Source organism: Sorex araneus, chromosome X (assembly GCF_027595985.1).
Source record: "Sorex araneus isolate mSorAra2 chromosome X, mSorAra2.pri, whole genome shotgun sequence".
NCBI lineage: Eukaryota > Metazoa > Chordata > Mammalia > Eulipotyphla > Soricidae > Sorex > Sorex araneus.
In genome coordinates this window covers 339,347,738-339,369,113 of record NC_073313.1, presented here as the reverse complement: position 1 = coordinate 339,369,113, position 21,376 = coordinate 339,347,738, and the positions used below count along the sequence as shown (strand labels likewise).

The following is a 21,376-nucleotide window of genomic DNA, read 5'->3' as shown; positions in this document are numbered from 1 at the left end:
GATTTTACCTGTGCCCTAAAGCTCCCATCCCATCAGAGGACGTGGAAAGCTCCAGAGAGTGCCCACACGTGCAGCTGGCAGTGACTGGAGAGGAGCCTAGGGACCAGGGAGAGAGCAAGCTGGCCCTTCCCCCTGCAGGAGGGCCTGGTCTTGGCCCCCGTGGAGAGCTGCCTGCCCCTGCCTGTCATGGACCTGCCCTTTCCTCCAGCCAGGGCGGCAGAGCAGACACCGTCTCTGCCTTTCCAGGCGACTCCCTACACAAGCGTCCCTCCAAGGATGACCCAGAACAGAGGGTGCGAGGGGTCAGAGAGCTGGAAGGGGTGTGATAAAATTTAAAGTAAAGTAAAATAAAGATCATCCAGAACAAATAACTGGTGGTCAGTCTCCCCCGAAAACACATGAGACTCCCCACCTCCCCTTACACCCAGAGGTGGTATCACCCAACAGCTCCTCCTTCCCGACCATTCCTACTTTCCTTTGCATGTTTGTGTCTGTGTATTTTCTCAGGTGAGTTAGACACTGTATTCAGTTGTTACACTTGGAGAATTTCTTTCTCCCTTTCCTGAACTCTGGGGTTGAAAGACACTTCAAAAAAAGGAAAAAAATAACAGTTCTAATTAGATAACAATGAAAGGGAACATGCTTTAATACAATTTACAGAAAGAGGTAAGGTGGGATTTTTCCATATTAAGAAAATGTAAAAAGTTGCTAGTTATGTAAGATTCCACAACCATTTTTTGTACTTTACTATGATGATATTTAAAGCATTGATTTTTTTTTTTTTAGTGTGAACAAAAGCAGGCGCAATTTCGTGCTCACCAAATGAGCATTTTGGTTACAAGTAACAACACGACTTCCTCTGAAAAGACCCCCCAGAAAAACACTTCCCCTACTCCTTCCTAAGCCTATAAAGCATATACCGTGCTTGGAGATTTGGGGTGGGGGAAAGAGCCTTTAACTAATGAACCTCTGCCCATAGAATGCACATAACACAGTGGGAACGAATTCTCAGGCCCACCAAGGAGCCCCGCGGTGGTGGCAGGCTCCGCTCACACGTGCTCCTTGTCGAACTCGCACATAAAATGCATGGTAATGTGGCACGCCACGTCGTTCCAGCCCCCCGAGGCCACCATTTCCACGCAGTCCTCCTCGTCGTAGGCGTTGTTGGGCTCCCCGCTGCGCCACTTGTTGAAGGTCTGCATGGGCGAGCGGTCCGAGTAGACGAAGGTGCCCTCCCGCTCCAGGTCGTTGATGCCGATGAAGACGCGCGCCAGGCCGGCCTGCGCGATGTAGCTGGCCATGAGGCCGTTGGCGGCCTCGTCCTTGGGCATGCCCAGGGTGCCTCCGCGGCCCTGGCACGACAGCTGCGCGTCCACGTACCTCTTCTCCTCCTTGACCAGCAGGTAGATCTTCTGCTCGGTCTCTCGCACTCCGGCGACAGCTGCGGGGGAGGGCAGTGCTGAAAAGTGAGCACTTGCGTGTCTGTAACCAAACTCAGGGCCATCTGCACGCACGAAAGAACGCACAGACGACGCAGAGGGCGAGCGGGCGAGAGGGACAGGGAAACGCTGCCCAGAGCCACTCTACAGGTCAGGCCGGGGGTGGGGCGGGTCAGGGCACCGGGGGGAAGCAGGGAAAGCACCATGAACATACCATTTTTTATGAACTTCAATTCCGTTGTCAGTTGGGTGACCTGGTTGTCCATCTCCCCGATGGCCTTCCTGAGTTGGCTGCATTCACACGGGATGCCTGGGGCACCGAGTGGGTTCCATTAGGAAGCTCGGGGGAGACCTTAGTAGGACCTCCCGCAGCCCCCACTATAAAGGATCAGACCTCACAGGCCCTGGAACTAGTGATGAATGGACAGTTAGAAATTCATCCCCAAGGCAGGAAAAGGGGTGCAAGGATATTCCCAGAGCTCCAAAATGAGATGGATGTCTTTAGAACCAGTTCGGGGGGGGGGGGGGAGGGAGAAATGGAGGCGCTGGGTTAGGGAGGAGAGGGAGGGGTCGGTCCTCAGGTTCTGGCAATGGATGGGGAGAAGATAAAATAATAAATGTGGAACCAAGGGAACTCTGTGATGGTTGGGTATGGGGTGAGCGGGAAGGGTGGGAGGAGACAGCCCAGAGCTGTCTGGATAAAGGGGACACTGGATGGAGTGAGCAATAATGAGGCAAGACACAAGCCCTCGTGGATGTGCTGCCAAAGGACTACTTGAGGCTCCTGGTCATCTTAGCAGAACAGAGTCAGGGAGCTGGAGCAGAAATAGAGGAAGTCAAAAAAAAAAAGCTGGAGCGATAGCACAGCGGGTAAGGTGTTTGCCTTGCATGTAGCCGGCACAGGTTCGACTCCCAGCATCCCATATGGTCCCCCGAGCACCGCCAGGAGTTATTCCTGAGTGCATGAGCCAGGAGTAACCCCTGTGCATTGCCGGGTATGACCCAAAGAGGAAAGAAAGAAAGAAAGAAAGAAAGAAAGAAAGAAAGAAAGAAAGAAAGAAAGAAAGAAAGAAAGAAAGAAAGAAAGAAAGAAAGAAAGAAAGAAAGAAAGAAAGAAAGAAAGAAAGAAAGAAAGAAGAGATGGAGACCAAAGAAAGAAAGAAGGAAGGAAAGAAAGAAAGAAAGAAAGAAAGAAAGAAAGAAAGAAAGAAAGAAAGAAAGAAAGAAAGAAAGAAAGAAAGAAAGAAAGAAAGAAAGAAAGAAGAGATGGAGATGAAAGAAAGAAAGAAAGAAAGAAAGAAAGAAAGAAAGAAAGAAAGAAAGAAAGAAAGAAAGAAAGAAAGAAGAGATGGAAACCAAAGAAAGAAAGAAGGAAGGAAAGAAAGAAAGAAAGAAAGAAAGAAAGAAAGAAAGAAAGAAAGAAAGAAAGAAAGAAAGAAAGAAAGAAAGAAAGAAGAGATGGAGATGAAAGAAAGAAAGAAAGAAAGAAAGAAAGAAAGAAAGAAAGAAAGAAAGAAAGAAAGAAAGAAAGAAAGAAAGAAAGAAAGAAAGAAAGAAAGAGGAGGAGATGGAGACCCTGGGGGAAGGCAGCTCTGGGAGAACCAGGGGAGAGGAAGCTGAGGAGCCAGGTAGATTGGGGGGATAAGAAAGGGGGAGGGCTTCAGAACCCTGCTTTAAGGTAGAAAAGGTAGAGACTCTTTCAAGGATGATGGGATAAATGCTCGCTGGGGTGTGAGGCATGGAAGCCTTCCAGAACAATTCCTCTCAGAGCAACGATTTCCTTTCTGTCTTTCTTTCACAATTTGAGAGCTGCCTAGGCTCTGCCTGTCCCTTTTGCAAAAGTCCCCTTTGCATCAGGGTATTGTGCCCTTGGCCACACCCTCAGTTTTGTCAATTACTGGGGTCCCCCACCTCACCCCACCCCACCCCCGCCTCACCCAGGAAGCACTGCTTTCCCTCCAGCGCCAGAGTTTGTCGTCCCAGCAAAGCTATTTCTCATGCAACCATCCCTCCACCTCCAGTTTGGCAGGTTTGGACTTTTTAATTCAGAAACCGAATGCTTTCTTTTTTTCCATCCTAGTTCCCAGGGTCAGAACTTTCTCAGAGGGAAACTGCTTCTGAAGGGAAGTACTAAGATGAATGTGCACAAAGGCAAGAGAAGCCTGGATGAGGGACAGTGGCTCAGGCCCCAGATGCAGATGGCCCCAGACACATCAGTGAGAAAGTGAGAGGTACCACCAGAGGCTGGCGAGCACACTGTGTTTCCTTGGGACTGGGGCGCTGATGGCTTGTACCAAAGGGCAGTGGGGGTCTGGCTGGAAGAACAGTCTAGTTATGCAAACACCATGTCTTCTACTTCATCTCGTACCCATTACCCATCTTTTGGGCTATACAGCAGTGCCCAGGGTCTCCTTGTGGCTCTGAACTAGGGGAGTACTCTCAGTGGTGCTCAGGACCTGGGTGGCGCCAGGTTCCACTGAATCTGATTCAGTGGAATTCTCAGCCCATTGAGCTCTCTCTCTACCCCTTCTCGCCATCCTTATTGAAGATGTATCTTGGAGCTGGTCCAGGAGGCCCGCCTTGCTCTCTTCACTCTGCTGCCTGATCCCCACAGTGCCTCTCTCAGCCAGCCTTGATGCATGTTTCAGTTGTTTGCACATCTTCATTTATACGGACACTGGATGGGAAAAGTGATCGGGGAGGTTTGGTCCAGGTGGGATGTATTTCGGTGACCTGTCTGGGAGGTCACACGTGCTGAGCAGCACAGAAGGGATAACTGTCCCAGACACTCTAGCAGGAGGCAGCAAAACTGTCCAGCAGTGTGTGCGAGGGGGATACTGGGAGCTAGGGGGATGGTTGAACAGGGTGACTAGCAGCCACCCTTGGAGTAGGATCAGGCAATGCAACCCCCATGGAAGGCCGTGTCAGACAGGTGGGTCTGCAGGGCTGGACTGACGACTCCCTTGGAAGTGGTTGTGACATGTCTGAGGGGTAGAAGAGGCTGTGGCCACTTGATCAAAGGAGAGAAGGCCACAGACAAACTCCACAACGAAGGAAAAAGAACACAGCTGAGCAGAGGCAGCTCCCCACCCTCCACTAGTCAGCACCGAAAGGGGTGGTCAGCAGGGGGCTAGGAGAGGCCCTAGGGTGAGCCAGGGCCGCCATGAGCTTCTGGGGGAGCTTTATCAGAGGGTCTTAGGGAGTTGGTTGCAGAGACATGCAGCATGAGGAAAATTCTAGAATGCAAAGGTGCTTCTCTGAAAAGTTTGATCTCCAGAAAAGGGGGAATCCTGTGGTATCCAGAGAGGTGCCAGAAATCAAGACAGCATGCTCTGGATCGGTGAGCCAAATTATGTGTGTCAGCTGACTGACGGCAGCAGGTAGACTGCAGACTCAGAAGGACACAAAGATATCCAGGCCAAAGGAAATCAAACATTGACACCGTCAGAGATAGGGTCTGAGAGAGTCTGTGTCACCTGTATGTCACCTCTCTTCCCAGCTAATTTCAGATTTATTTCATGATTCACACTTCTTTTCAAATGTGCCATTTTAATACATTTTTTAAAAATCCTTGAACTGCAGGCATCAAGGGTGGAGAGGCCCCAGTGGACAGTCATAGAGGGAAGTTCAGTGCTTTGGCTGTGGATATGAAGTGAGAGCATATTTTTGAAGAGGTGTGAGAAAGTGCTTCTGAAATCTGCACAATATTGTGAGCCAAAGCTACCTTCCTTTCACAAAAGGAAGGAAAAAGAAAGGCTTGAAGCTTTTAAGCCATACCTGGTTCTCCATTTGGGCCAGGGGGACCTATGTCACCAGAATCTCCTTTTTCACCTAAAAAAGAGAAAAGCAAGGTAGGTGAAAGTCATCATTCAGTGGCAGTACATGTCTCATGCATTCAAAAATGTCAAGGGACTGGGGGTATGGCTGAAGTGGTAGAGCAGATGCCTTTACATGTGCCAGGCCCTGGACTCAATCCCCAACTCCCTGTCTACCAGCAGGCATGGACCCATAGCCTTTTAAGAACAAACTCAAGGCTAACAGTGTTATTTCTTTTACCTATTATGGAATTCCCCCCAGACTCTCTATATGCCATGAACTATGGGGAGTTGCATTCTACAAATTGTTCTTCAGACTTTACATGATATAGAGCAGACCCCACTCCCACTCCCCACTGCCAAGGTTTTAGGTACTATTAAAAGAGAATTCTTAGGTCCATTCTGGGAAACCCCAGAGCTTTGGTGGAAACGCTGTGCTGATCTCATCCTTAACATCATAAAGTAGCAGCTAAATCTCATGCCAGTTCTCTCCTTGCTCCTCACGGGAGCAGGAAAATTCAGATAAAACAGGCTATATCAGGCTTTAGTGGACCTCAGAAACCAGAGCAAGAGAGTAAACTATGTTGGTGATTTCATCATGAGTGCCAAGGTCTTCCTGTCCTCCTCGGATAGGTGGCTCAGTGTCCAAGAAGGGAATGGCCATCAAAGATCAGGGCAGAGAGAGAGAAAGAGAGGAAAGAAAAGTGCCTGCCACAACGGTAGGCTGGAGGTGGGAGGTGGAAGGAGGGAAACTGGGGACATTGGTATTGGTCATGGGAAATGTACACTGGTGAAAGGGATCGGTGCTGGGACATTGTATGATCAAAACCCAGTCGTAAACAGCTTTGTAACTGTGTATCGCATGGTTATTTATAAAAAAAAAAAAAAAGAATCAGGGCATCAATGTTGAACCCCTCCACCCTCCCTTTCTTTCTACTTATAAAACTAGGGGTTTTATAACCCCCCTTGCCAAAATAATGGCAACAAAGCTCTCTAGCGACTCTAAAGTTAGATAGTGAATATTTATATTAAATTCACATGAATATTCCTAAAACATTATTTCCTTCTCCCTGAAGGAACCTGTGTCTCCACTGGCACCGGCCCATGAGGCGCCGTGACTCCTCCATCTGGAGCCTCATCTTGCCTTTACGCAGGGAGGGAAAGAGCTTGGCACTCTCCACCCCACTGATTCCTTTGTGCTCTTTTATGAACACCAAGGACTGGAAATGACTGAAAGTTCAGCTTGACAGAGAGCCAGGAAGACAGTCTCAGAGCTGAAGCGAATCAAGTGAGCTCAGCCAAATTAGGGTCTCCTTGGCAAGTTGTCCCCTGGCGAGATGTTGGAATGTAGCCAGTGCACATGGCACCTATTAAAAAGCACACATATCCCTACCCAGAATGTGGGCATCCGCTGCATTCTACACAATGGTTAAAAGATATGGGTGACCCAGGTGGCCCTCAACAGATCAATGAATCAATAAAATATGTTCTCTCTGTGTAGTGGAATATTACTCAACCCCCAAAAGGAAGAAAATTCTGACACATGCTACAACATAGATGAAACCTGAAAATATTGCACTAAGTAAGCTGAAAATTAAAGGTAAAACCTTACATCGTTTTTTAATGAAATCTCTGTAATAGGTAAACTGATTTGGAGAGAATAAGGATTAATGCCAAGAACTAGGGGGGAGGGAATGACAAGCTAATGCTTCATGAGAAGAGTTTTTGGTCTGATGTATGAAAATGTTGAAACGGATGACAGTAACAGATGTACAGTATTGCAAATGTACCTAATGCCACTGAAGTCACTCTTTAAATTAGTTTAAATCGCATCTTTCATGTTATGAACATTATTCCACAAATGTTTTTGAGTTTTTCAGCACGCTGATTCCTTTTTACACAGCCTGTGCAGTTTTTAGTGACTCAGCCGCCCATGGGCAGGTGCTTCCCATGGATTTTCAGGAGGGTGACTGCTGCTGAGCTGGCCACCCCAACCCTAAGGGCCGAGGGTCCCCTTCTGGTACAGGACTGGCTACAGCTGGAGTTAGGGTAGAGAATAAGCAGGGAAGGGGGTTCCATGACCAACAAACAGAACAAACTGGCCAAGCCCACTTACAATTCAAGTCCCTGAAGCAGGTTAATAAGGCCCAAGAGCTGACACTCAAATTGAACAGACCACAACCGCTTCTCTTGGCCCCTCCAAGTGCCCCTGCTTTGCCAGCCACCGGTTCTCCCTGGTTTCCAACTTCCATTTCTTACGTCCATGATAGGACTGTAGAGTGACCTTCCTGACACCACTCACAGCCCACAGTGTGGGGGCAGCTTGCTTTCTTCACCCTGCTGTCCCCACCCTCCAAAGCCCAGCACACATATAGACAGGCCAAGACATAGACAAGCTTTGCTGAACAAGTAACCAGGGAAAGGAGAACAGCTATAGGAGTCTGCAGTATCTCCGACAGCCCTGGGCACCATCTTCTGCCATGCCCACCTCCGTAGCTGTGCAGGTCAAATGAGGTTGCAAGAAAGATCAGTTTGACCAAGGCAAACAGATGGTCACTCTGGCTCTGCTCTGCCTCCAAGCCTGCTTTGCTCTCCTGTTCCCCCTTTTCACTGAGGACCACTAGAGGGCTTGCATGTCTGACACCAGGGCTGAAGGTGGTACCCCTAATTGTCGTAGGGTTTCCAGAGTTTCTTCGTATTCAGCAGACTCAAGTGGAGAGTGAGGAAATATATAGATCCTGCAGAATGAAGAACATGCATCCTTCCCTTGAACCCTCAACGGCACACAGCAGCAAACTGATGGATCCGCAGGTGCAGACACTGAGTCAGAATCTTTCAAATTCACCACACAAAAGTCAACAAGACAACCACAGGACCATCCAGGCTGCAAGCAGTCCAAGAGCCTTAGAACCTGGAATTGAATGGGAAGCAGAAGAGCATTGCAAATACCTTTAGAACCAATGGGACCGATTTTTCCATGGCGACCCACACTGCCTTTCTGTCCTTTGTCACCCACGTCTCCTGTAGAAAACAATAAGATCACAGTTGATGCACAGAGAATTCAGGTCATGCCTCCTGTGTAACACACATGATTAAGCACAAACCCATGCAGGAGGACAGTAAAGCAGTGACGGCTGTTTATCTATTCAAGGTGATGCAGGGGATTAACATTAAAAGGTTCTGTACCGGTGACCTCTGACACATTTTCCAACGCAGGCGTGCTTCCCCTGAAAATCACACATACTGCAGAATGAAGCTGAATAGTACATTATCACATCCTCACACGAGGTCATTCTACTCTATGATAGGTGGGAAAAAGGAAAATTGGTCTTTCCCAACATTCCTGGATTTTTTTTCTTTTCTTCCATTTCTTTCTTTTCTTTTTCTGTCTTTGGGCCATACCTGGTGATGTTCAGGGCTTACTCCGGGATCTGCACTCAGGGATCATTCTTGGTGGTGCTCAGAGAACAGTATGGGATGCCAGGGATCAACCTGAGCCAACCACATGCAAGGCAAGTGCTCTGCCCACTGTACTATCCCTCTGACCCTGCAATTTTCCCAGGCCTTATTCCTGCCCCCAAGCGAATCTCTGACACACTGACACAGAATAAAGAGCCTGCTGCCAGGACCTGGCTACCAGTATCCAAACCCAGCTGAATGCTCATTGGCAGAGCCACGAGCCTCTTCTCTCTTGTTCATTTGAAGGTCTACACGCGTGAAGAGGGGGGCCCTTTCGGAGAGATGGTGCCTCTTCCAAAAATGAAGCTGGAGGGAAGGAGAAAGAGGGGGAGGGAAAGGAGGTTCCAGAGATGCTGCTCCCTAGACCTGGTGTGACAATCCTCCAGCAGAGGTCCAGTGCCACCAGGTCACCAGTCCTGTTCTGCTCTCTTCTCATTCGGTGCTCCCTCCTTACATGGTGGCCCGGTGACGGCTCACACACCAGTGTCCCACGGGACTCTTCACTCTCATCCGTGGAATCCCACTGAGAGCAACTAATCAAAAAATGCAGAGATTATCTTGACTCAGTTTTTCCTCCACAAACTGTTATGGTCTAGGCCACCACTCCTGTTTGTCCACTGACAATTATCAGACATCCCCACAAGCCAAAAAACACAGCAAACAAGCATATAGAGAACATGTGGGTAAAAAAAGGAAAAAAACAAAAGAGATTGATTTTGTTATGAATAGATGTAGGTATAATTACATTTTATAATCAATTATCATCCAAATTGTTGTAGAAACTGAATGATACTCATTGTAAGTGACTATATGAGAGGAGGAGCAAGCACTTTATTTGTTCATTAAGTCTCGGAGAACCTGGCAAGCTACTGAGAGTCTCCTGCCTCCATGGGACAGACTCGCAAACTCCCCATGGTATATTCATGTGCCAAAACCAGTAACAATGGGGGCTGGAGTGATAGCACAGCGGGTAGGGTGTTTGCCTTGCACGCATCCAACCCGGGTTCAATTCCCAGCATCCCATGTGGTCCCCTGAGCACCGCCAGGAGTAATTCCTGAGTGCAAAGCCAGGAGTAACCCCTGTGCATCGCCAGGTGTGACCCCCCCCAAAAAAAAACAGTAACAATGTAACAATGATGGGTCTCATTCCCCTGACCCTGAAAGAGTCTCCATTGTGGCACTGTTGGGAAGGATGAGTAAAGAGAGGCTGCTAAAACCTCAGGGCTAGGACGAATGGAGACGTTACTGAGACCAGTCGAGAAATTTGACAATCAGCGGGATGATGATGATGATGATGATGATGATGATGATGATGATGATGATGATGATGATTGGTGGTTTATGATGCTAGATATGTTTTATGGGTATAATTTCACATCTCTCCAAAATGCATGTTACCATACCACACTTCACCCCCATCAAATTATTAACATGCCTCCACCACCCATAGGAACCTCAGTTCTGTGGCCAGAGCCCAGTGAGTTTTGTTGCTATTATTTTGCTTTGGCTCTGCTTTCCTTCTCTACATCCCACATGTGAGTTTGATCATTCGCTATTTGTCTTTTTCCTTCTGGCACATTTCGTTTCACATGATATTCCACAGTTTCCTCCATGTAGTAAATCCATTGTGTATATGTAAACAGGCATTTGGGTTGCTGCCTTAACTTTAGTTGTTGTAAATTGTGCTGTAATTCAAACCCTTGGCTCCGAACTATAGAAATGTAAAAGCCAGAAAAGGAGAGAAATGGGGGGAAGAGTAATTAGATGCTGACAGAAAGAGTTTCATGGGAGTAAATAAGGGCAGGAGGGAAGTCAGGAACCTCGAGCGCATCAGTGATATAGAGGTGGGGTATATCTATATCTAAACTACAGAACCAACAAAAGTGGAAGCATAAGATCCGAACTTCATTTACCAAACTGAAAAATGTGTCTGTTAAGGAGATAAGCTGGGGCATGGGAGAGAACCTGGGGACACCAGTGGAGGGAAGATGACACTGGTAGTAAGACTGGTGTTAGAACACTGTATACCTAAATCTCAGGTATAAATGACTTTGTAAATCATAGTGCCTTAGTAAAAAATTAATTAAAATAAATAACTAAATTAAAATAAACAAGTAGGATCAGAGAGATAGTACAGTAGGTAGGGTGCTTGACTTGCATGTAACCAACCCAGAATCAGTCTAAAGTACCACATATGGTCCCCTAATTCCTGCCAGGAGTGATTCCTGATCAGAGAGCCAGGAGTAAGCCCTGAGCACTGCGAGGTGCAGCCCCAAAAACCAATAAATAAATAAGTGAATAGGATAGCATCAAATTAAAAATGACAAACAAACAAATTGTACTAAAATAAAGTGGGAGGAAATAGTCACAAACTGTATCATAAAAGGGCTAATATACAATATATATACATGTACATATAGTGTATATAGCACAGCAGGTAGGGCATTTGCCTTGCATGTGGCTGACCCAGGTTCGATTCTTCTATCCCTCTCAGAGAACCCGGCAAGCTACTGAGAGCTTCCCGCCTGCATGGCAGAGCCTGGCAAGCTACCCATGGTGTATTCGATATGCCAAAAACAGTAACAACAAGTCTCACAATGGAGACATTACTGGTGCCCACTCGAGCAAATTGATGAACAACGGGATGACTATAATATATATATATATACATATATATATATATATATAAAATCTCACAAAACTCAGCAATAAGAAAACAGCCTATTGAGGGGCTGGGGCGATAGCACAGCAGGTAAGACGTTTGCCTTGCATGTGGCCGACCCGAGTTTGATTCCCAGCATCCCATATGGTCCCCTGAGCACCACCAGGGGTAATTCCTGAGTGCAGAACCAGGAGTGACCCCTGTGCATCGCCAGGTGTGACCCAAAAAGCAAAAAAAAATAATAATAATAACAGCCTATTAAAATTAGCAGACACTTTTCCAAATAAGATACACAGACAATGGGCAAAGGCACGTGAAAAGAAAGTGCTCATTATCACTGATTATCAGGAAAATGCAAATGAAATAGTAGAACTATCAATTCACTTCTGCAAGAATGACCATTATCCAAATGACCAGAAACAACACTCTTGGGAATGTAGAGGAAAAGGAACTCTATGTATTGTTGGTGGGAATAGAAATTGGTCCAGGAAATGAAAACAGTATAAAGATTTCTCAATATATTTAAATTGATCCATCATAAGAAGATCTTTGTATGATGTGCAGATAAAGCTTGTTCCACTCTCTAAAACCAAGGACTTTCCTGCCAGGAATTTCAAGTTTGGTATCCTCCCCTAAATTCAGAATAGAGACCAGAAAAGAGCGTGGGCCTGGCAAGTGAGCAATGGCTAAAATAGAAACCCACATCCTCATTCACATGCAGGAGAGCAAGGCGGGAGGCATGACTGAGAATTGCCATCCCCATGGAGGCACACGTATGAATGCCAATGCCCGTGTCGTAGGATACCGGTGGGAGGAGTCCAGCACACCCATGGAGACTGAGCATGGGAGACGTCAATGTGACAAGGATGATGTTACACCAAAAAAGGGGCCCAGCGGGTCTACTTGGGCCCTGAGGGGCACAGACCTTGATGGAAGGCCCAAGGGTGGGGGGCAGAGGGGCTGGTGAGAAGTGGAGAACTGAAAGCTGCTGAGCAGCGTGTAGAGAAGAGAGGAGTGGAGGTTACCCATCAACCACTGCAGAGAAACAGCAAGATAGGGCAGAACCACTCCCTGGATAGGCAGCCACAGGAGCCCCAAGGACGTGGGACCCACTGAGTGGGGAAAGGCCAAGTCGGGCAGAGAGCAGAGGAATCGAAGGGGCCAGGATGGGGAGACCCTAAATGAGACCACATATGCAAACGTGATGTGCAGGTGGTGCAGGGGTCCTGGACTATGTGGCAGTGGCTATCAGTGTCTCTTGAGCTGCTCTACTCCAGCATGACCAGCAGGGCGCCAGCCTGTCCTACCTTCTCCCACAGCAAGAAGGGGCCCACTACAAAGCCCCCAACAATGGATCTCACCATTGCGGCCACCCTGATCTGACTTCCTGTCCCCAGAACTGTGAGAAACCAATGTCTGCTGTTCAAAGTCCCCAGTGTCTGGGGTTTTGTTATGATTGCCCAGGGTGAGGGAGAATCCCCCTTTTTCTAGACCCTTGTGCATGTGTGGCCACATAGTCTGCAGCTCAGAGATGATTATAGTGCCAAGAGGACTTTATGAAAAACCATCATTTGTATATGAAATATGCCTGGAACACAGGCACTGCTGTCAGTGGCACCAGCTGTCACCAGCAGAAGAAGACAACCTACTCTTTTAGCAGTTTTCTGGAAAGTCTAGCTTTCCCATTCCCTTGAGTCTCAAGTAAGTCCTTTCTGGGTTGTAGAGTGCTGGAAAAGTCTGTTGAGTTTTAGGATAAGCATCCAGACAAACTTAGTGTTTATGTTCCTGTTACGTTACATCTCCCCAAATCCTGAGGAGGTTTTATTTGTTTTCACTGTTCCTTTATTGCTCAGTGACATACTGTCTGTGACATACTGTCTATTGCTCTTAGGGTCCATCAGATCTTCAAAGTTAGACTAAAGTGGGGTAAATAGAGCTTTTAGCCCTTGGGATGGAGGTCAAAAAGTGGAATTGCTGGATCATATAGAAGTTTAATTCTTAGGTTTTTTTTAAATGTCTATATTGTTTTCCAAAAATGTTAAACTACACATCATTTTCACCAGCAGTGGATGAGATTTCCTTTTCCCCTACATCTGCACCAACACTGGTTGCTTTTGTTCTTCTATAAGCCACTCTCACTAGTGTGAGGTAATATCTGGTTGTTTTGATAAATGGTGTTTTGCACACCATTTCATATACCAATTGGTCATCTATATGTCTTCCTTAAGGAATTTCCTGATAATCTCTTCTCCTCGTTTTCTTGATGAGCTCGGGGTTTTTTTTCCTTAAGTTTCACAGCTAGAGATATTTATGCTGCTATGTTCCTTACAGCAGTACTCACAAGAGCCAGAATCTGGAAACAACCCCAGTGTCCAAGAACAGACTGGATAAAGAAACTATGGTATATGAATACTACTTGGCTGTAAGAAAAGACAAAAGCATGCCATCTGCTGCTGTGTGGATGGAATTGGAGGGAACCACGCTAGGTGAAGTCAGCCAGGAGAGGAACAGATACAGAATGATCGCTCTCAAATTTGGAATGTATTTTTAAAAAATGCATTGTAGGGCAATACCAAAGGGCCCAAAGTCACAGAATCAATGAACTGGTCTACAAAACTGAACTTACCCTGGTGGAGAGACTGGGAGGAAACCTTGAGACAATGATGGAAGGAAATAGACACTTGGAGGGGGCAGTGTTGGAACACTGTATGCATTAAGCCCTACCAGTGGCAGTACTGCAATTCACAGTGACAAAAATAAAGTTTAAAAATAACATTTTTTTAAAATAAAGTGGGGTGAAACAACAGGTGATTGGCAATAATGCTGTGGACAAGAGGAGAGATCTCAGAAAACATCCCCACCTTCAGCTGGGACACACAAAGGCCCAGAGAGACCTCAGGGTGCACCCCTCCTTGTTAAGGAGCCCAGTGGATGTTTCCTGTCACATGGACAGAATTACCACCGTTGGAAAGGGATAAGGTTTCCGGAACCTGAGAAACAGAAACCAAAGCTCCTGTCCAAAGACTGCCTTCCAGAGAAGAGTGGCACATGACAGGAGGCCCCCTTAATGCACGTGGTCCCCACATGGAGTCCTGCCCATAGCTTGCTAAGGTGGTTACACTGAAAAGAGGGAAGGAAGGAATGAGGAGCCTGCTTACCAGCCTTGGCGGTAATCTCTTCCTGAGATCCCAGCAGAATCACAGGGAAAGCAAGACTTGCTTCCTCTTTGCAGCCCCAAGCAGACAGGAAGAAGGGGTGAGAACCAGACAAAAAGGGGTGATGAGATTGTCCCTGGAGGGGAAACACCTGCGATGGAAACCTACTTGGGGAAGTGCTTTCCCACCTACCAGATGATTAGTGAAAGATTCGTTTCATCAGCCGAAGCACACAGGCAGAGTCTAGCACACATCCTGCTGTTATAAATAAGTGATAACCTGGGGGTTGATGAAGAGACTTGGCTCTTGGCCCAACCCTAAAAGGCTTAGTCAAACATTCACACTTAATTCAAGGTTACTGCTGACATGTGGCACCACTCCCCAGCCTAGCACTGAGCCCAGCTCCTGCCCACGCAGAGTGGGACCTGGTCCCTGCCATAGGAGGTTCTGGGATCCCAAGCACCGATGGGGAAATCCAGTGCCTGGTGAGGTGCAAAGGGCAGTCACTCCTGGAGCAGGGTGGTGGTGCCAGAGGAAACACCGAGCCCCTTGCTGGCCAGGAGCGAGCACAGACGGTTTACAAGGGGCCATGTTTGTCATCAGGGCAGCAGAGTTGTAACCCAAAGGTTACATCCCTTTGGGGGTCTGGTAAAACACAGAAAGCAGAGTCACCCCAGGGGCTTCATCAGGACCAGGGTGGGTGTTTCTCCCAACATCTGTGTGTTATGGATGCCGCTGACCCAAGAATCACACATGCAAGAGGCGCCAGGGGCAGAGACGCCTCACGCAGACCAGGGCTGGGAGGCAGCTGCTTGGGGCAGCCTCCAGCCCTGTCCCCCAGTGTCTGTGTCTCCGGTGACAGAAGGAGGGTCCTGTGGAAAGGCTCTGGGGGGTCATGGTGTTCAGTACCCGACCTCTCTTTGTGCATGAGAATGAAGGTCTCTCAGTCGTGGGGTAGAGCCCTGGGCTCCCCAGCACCCAGAGGCTCCCACAGAGCCCAGTCACAACCAGGGGCCATGCTGCCAAGAGCCTGGCACTGCAGGTGAGATGCAGGTTTCCAGGAAGATAAGGTTGTGTTTATGGCCAGTGTGGGAGCTAGGAGTACGATGCTGCCCGTCCCCTCACAGCCTTCCACCCTAACCCACAGCCTCATGTGAGAGCACCAGGTAATGTGCCTGACCCTGGCAGTTGCTCGGAGGGCCTCTGTGGAGAAAGGCTAGGCTATGGGGATGGTTGGTTTGGGCCAAACAGAGACTCCATCAACCGAAGAGCCAGAATCTCTTCACACACAGCTCTCACCCAGCATAGCCTGTTGGGCCTGAGCAGAACGAGAGCCATGCTGGTGCCGGGTTATGCATCCACAAGCAAAATGCACTCCTGTATATGCATATGCACATGTTCAGACCTCCACGTAATACACAAGCACGTGCACACAGATGCGCCTATACATATACCAGAGTGCATACTCACACATGCACCTGTGTACACAGAAATGTGTGTGGATTTATACCCATAAGCACCTGTGCTTCTATACATGTATATGAACACAAGACAGTGCATGTGCTTGTACATATGCATACATGTGTGGGGACACATGTATATATGCACACAGATGTGTACATGCATGGTTGAAGGTGTGTGCAGGCACATAAAATATGTGCATGAAGTCGTTTAGGTAGCTGAGGTTTTTTTTGTTTTGTTTTTGTTTGTTTTTTATTTTTGACTCTTTGGGTCACAGCTGGTGGTGCTCAGGAGTTACTCCTGGCTCTGCACTCAGAAATCACTTCTGGCAGTGCTTAGGAGACCATGGGGATTTTGGTCTTACGGGATGCTGGGGATCGAACCCGGGTCGGCCACTGTGCAAGGTAAACGCCCTACCGACTGTACTATCGCTCCGGCCCCAGCTGAGGTTTTCTAATCTGCAGATGTTCCTTGGAAACTGGCCATTGGTCAGAAAAGCAGGGTGGACACAAACTCTGAGGCCCTCAAAGGAGAGTGGACCGGAAACTTTTTTGCAAAAAGCAAACAAACACCCCTGCTGTGGTTCTGTGAGATCATTGGAAATGACTTGCACCACTTAGCTCCTACCCCCTCTAAATTTCAGGAGCTCCAGGGCTACATCCAGGAGCGAGTGGTGTTTAAGCCCTTTCTCAGTCGCATCCCAGAATGACAAGCCTACGACCACTCCTCTGCCCTCTGTGCTCGCTCTGGAGAGGGAGCAGCTCGCGGCAGGCAGATAACTTATTAATTTTAATGAAGATCTCACACAGTCTTTGAAGAGGAGAGGGGGCCAAAGGAGCACTTGGAATTCAGCTTCCTCAGCGATTTTTAATGGCGAATAATGTGCACATGTCCCAGAGCCGAAAGCCACCAATGACCCAGGGTCACCCTCCACCCTGATGTGCCAGGGGAGGTCTCTGCTCTTATCGGAACTGCCTGTCTGAGACGAGAGGCCCAAAGAGTGAGCTGACACACTTTTAGCAGATTGTGTCAGCAAAGCCAGCTCCGTGCTACTTCCACACAGCTGTGTCGACTAGAAACGTAGAAATGATTCGCATCCCAGTAAAAGACCAAAGACAGCAGGAGGTTCCTGCCGGACCTATTGGCTTATCTTTGTTATTTCAGAAAAGGCAATCCGTCAACAGGAGCACTTTCTCCTGCAGCTGTCTGAGTCCCCTGCCCTGCGAGCGTGCTGCCCACCACTAGACCAGACGCACCTCCCCCCACACACACCTGAACGTGGAAAAGCCAGACAAAGCGGGGGTTCCGCGTAGACACAGCTTGCGTTTCACAGAAGCTGGGGTGGAGAGGGATCCCAAAGAGACTGTCCTGACCGCAGCCAGGCGCCAGGAGCATCGCAAGGTCAGCACCACCCAGGCGCTCTGCAACCCGGGCTGCCCTCCCCAGCCCGTGCTGCTGCATTTCACCGGAGCCCCAGCTGGTTCCTGTGCAACCACACAGGCCAGCCCGCAGTGTCAAGCCTTCTGTTCCATAAATAATAGACGATGAAACCAGCTCGGCGTGGCTGGAAGCCTTGACTCTCCACCTGTCTCTCAACCCCAGGGCGGGAGTATCTGCATGCACACCGGGCCCTCCAGCCAGCCATGGGGAGCATCAACTGCAGAATCCCGTCTTATTTGAAGATCTTCTGTTTCAAGCTCCTTTCCAAATGATTGATTGAAGTCTTCCAAGTGGCCAGTCTCATCAGAAGCCCTTGTGGGAGGTTGTGGGGGGGGGGCAGGACAGGGGCTGTCAGAGAGGAAGTCTCCAAAGACTATGGCATGCTTTGCATCAGACAGCTTGGGTTTGAGTTCCAACATCAGATTACCCCCCACAGTACTCCCGAAGTGAGCCCTGAGCTTGGCCAGGTTTGACTCTGAAACAAAAACAAGCCCTGGAGATCCCCAAGAAGACTGGGAGGTGCTGGGATGGAGGTTGGGGCAGGCTTCGGGGGTGTCAGATGTCAAGACACGAGTATACATGACAAAGCTTATCCCGATAAGCTAAGGCCCTTGCGTGTGTAAACTGTCTGGGCATGGCAACTGTAGATGGCGCCACTGGGTCTGCAGCGTCAGCCACTGAAGAAACAGGGTGTACCACTGAAGAACAGCACCACTTAGGGGGGCAGTCGGCAGGAAAGTAAAGTGTGTGCATGGAAAGTGAAGGAAATGCAGCCTAGGCCTGAGAAATGCTGCTCTGATCTCCAGGAAGAGTGGTGGCCCTCCAAAACTTACGGGGGGGACCAGTTGCCCAGCAGGGATGGGGACCAGGACACAAGTCATCAGTACCTGCAGGCAGGTTGCTGCACCTGGGAGCCGTGTGTGCATGATGTAAAGAGAGGAGTGAGGAAGGTTCTCCCAACCCCTCATCTTTTAAGACAAAGAGGGGAATTTCTGCCCATTTATGGAAAAGGGTTTAAAGTCACCCAGGAGGAAAGTCACCCTGCAGCAGAATAGAGAAGGGAGGGAAAGGCCCAGAGTATGTGCCAGAAAGCTCCAGAAAGCTTGGGAGAGTTTATTTATAACTCATGAGAGTTGAAATGAAACCAGCAGGCTCTGAGTGCCCTCTAAAACCACTTTTGTGAGTGAAATGCCAATGCAGTGTCCAAGCAGGAGCCCATCAAGAATAAACTGGAAGAAGCTAGAGCCTGGTGGCCAAGGGTCACGGGTGAAGCGTGATTGGTTGTGCTACTCCGGTCACAGCTGGGAAAACTTCATCTCAGTGCTGTGATGAGGAGCTGTGCTGAGTGCAGCTGGGCTTTCGCCAAATGCCCACTCTCGCTCCCAGCAATTCTGACGCACTTAGACATACACCTCAATCCACCCCATTGCAGATGTCGGTGAAAGCTGGGTCACGTTCTGTTTGCCCTGGAATGGAAACATTCCCAGAATGTTAAAACTGAACAAGTCCCTACTCCTGCTTCCCCACCCCCAGTTCCTACAACTTTTAGTGTTGCCTGTATGTCTTGCCTGCAGCAGAAAGTCTTCTGCAAGCTACGGAGATCAGCCGCTAAACACCAGGGAGCAGTGTACCTGCGAAATGGCTGCACTCAGCTAAAAACAAGGTGCTGCGCCAGATGCTTTCATAGGAGTGGGGTAGGGGTGGGGAGGCTGCAGGGAAGGGTTGGAAGAGCAGACAGGAGATCATTCATTCCGGGCGGGAGAATGCCTGAAAGGTCAAGGTAGCCAAGGGCATCTCTCCAAGACCAACTGATACCCAAATTCCCTCAGCCACCGCACCATTGTGAGGCTGACCCACAGGCAGATTTCTGGGTGGCAAGAGGTATACACAGAACCCAGGTGGCATGTGGCAAAAGAGATTACGGTACCCCTAGATCAATTCAGGATACAATGGTAGAATGAAACCTCTGTGACAGGGGTGGAGAAATAGCACAGCAGGTGTGGCCCTGGTCTTGCAGCTACAGGCCATCATATATACCTGACTCAACAGGCAGATCGCACAGAAGTAGGAGGTGAACCCAGAGTCAAAGTGGGGTGAGTACTAACCAGATTGCTGTCCCAAGGAGTTTTCTCCAGCTGGGACATCAAAATTGGTATAGAGTAAGACGAGAAACCACACGCACTGTTCACACTGTTCCAGCAATGTTCGCACACGTTCATTCACACATGCACACATTTAATTATATTGGTTTAATTATCTAATCGTATATTTATTTATATTAATTATATATTTATATAAATATTATATTCTTAGATAATTATATAAAATTGTATGTAAATAAATTATATATAATGATATGTAAATATCATGTGTAAGTAAATATTATATAAATAAATATTCTATGAATTTATCATATTTATACACAAATATAATAAAGATCATAATAAAAGTAATCAGACCATGCCAAATCCCCTCTAACCTGGGATTTTGTGTTGCTGTTTTGTTTCAGGGCCTCCTCAGATTACTTCCCTTAATCCGGGTGAGACATTCCTCTGAAAATCCTACAGGAATACAAACTTCCCACATTTACTCTAATACTGCTTTGTCGCATCCACAAATTATCATCTGCTTCCCCAGGCTGCAGGGGGCCGGGACTGCTTTCTTCTCTGCCATAGCAGCTAGAAGAAATCTGGCATGTGATAGGCTCAATAAGAACTGTATCACTGTCATCCCGTTGACATCGAAATTCATCGATTTCCTTGAGTGGGCGCCAGTAATGTCTCCATTTGTCCCAGCCTGAGATTTTAGCAGCCTCTCCTTACTCCTCTTTCCCATTGAGTGGAGGCTCTTTTCAGGGTCAGGGGGATGAGACTGTTATTGTTACTGTATTTGGCATATTGAATATGCCACGGGGAGCTTGCCAGGAACAATCTACTGCACAGTGAGATGATATTAAAGATAATTAGAACTACATGGGCCAGAGATAAAGTACAGCAGGTCGGGCTCTTGCCTTGCACAGAGCTAACCCAGGTTCAATCCCAGGCACCTCATATGTTCCCCTGGGCCTAGAGCCAGGAGTAAGCCTTGAGCCCTGCCAACTGTGCTCAGCAAATTTTTAGAACTACAAAAGAGAGAGACAAAACACCTTGTCACAAGAGGGGGTTGCCACACAATATACATGAGCAGCAGCTCAGGGCCAACATTTTGAAGAACTGTTTTTACATATCGCTCCAGCACAGCGGGTAGGGCATTTGCCTTGCACACGGCCGGCCCGGGTTCGATTCTTCCGCCCCTCTTGGGGAGCCAAAGAGCCCAGCAAGCTACCGAGAGTTCTTGCCTGCAAAGCAGAGCCTGGTAAGCTACCCATGGCATATTCGATATGCCAAAAACAGTAACAACAAGTTTCACAATGGAGACGTTACTGGTGCCTGCTCAAGCAATTCGATGAGCAATGGGATGACAGTGATATAGAGATATTGATATATGTGTATAAATGTATATGTATATATGTGTATACACACACACACACACACACACACACACACACATATATATATATATATATATATATATATATATATATATATGCGCCTCTCAGAGAGCCTGGCAAGCTACCGAGAGTATCCTGCCCACAATAAGAACTAATTAAACAAAAATGTAAAATTGCTATTGGATCCAGATAATCTGTGTGAGGTGAAAGGGACTCCATTGAGTACAATGTGTAAAGGAGAGGGCAGAGTTGCCTTATTCAAGAGTAACAGAAGAAGAAATGATAGGAGTGGGAACATGGTTTCCTGATTCATTAAGCCAAAGGGGTTGTAGATAGTCCACCTTTGGACACACAATCTGCCAAAAAGACATTTTTTGCTTATGAAGGCACCACTATTTTGCACAAAATTTAAACTGTACACAAAAGTGGTGGATCAGCTCAAAATGCTGGAGTTC

The 21,376-nt window shown here is 47.8% G+C and overlaps 1 protein-coding gene across 4 annotated transcripts in view; it reads right to left on the bottom strand.

Annotated features, from left to right (window-relative positions):
* Positions 1 to 1,049: 1,049 nt before the first annotated feature.
* The window catches only part of COLEC11 (collectin subfamily member 11), a 48,861-nt gene continuing 28,534 nt past the window's right edge, over positions 1,050 to 21,376 (bottom strand). For 2 of the 4 annotated variants that reach the window (XM_004609378.2, XM_004609379.2), the window contains 4 exons: positions 8,204 to 8,275; positions 5,217 to 5,270; positions 1,654 to 1,749; positions 1,050 to 1,441 (listed from right to left, as the gene is read on the bottom strand). In XM_004609378.2, the coding sequence (XP_004609435.2) occupies positions 1,050 to 1,441; positions 1,654 to 1,749; positions 5,217 to 5,270; positions 8,204 to 8,275 (614 nt within the window). The remainder of the gene's footprint in view (positions 1,442 to 1,653; positions 1,750 to 5,216; positions 5,271 to 8,203; positions 8,276 to 21,376) is intronic. The other 2 variants (XM_004609380.2, XM_004609381.2) reach the window with 1 other exon arrangement.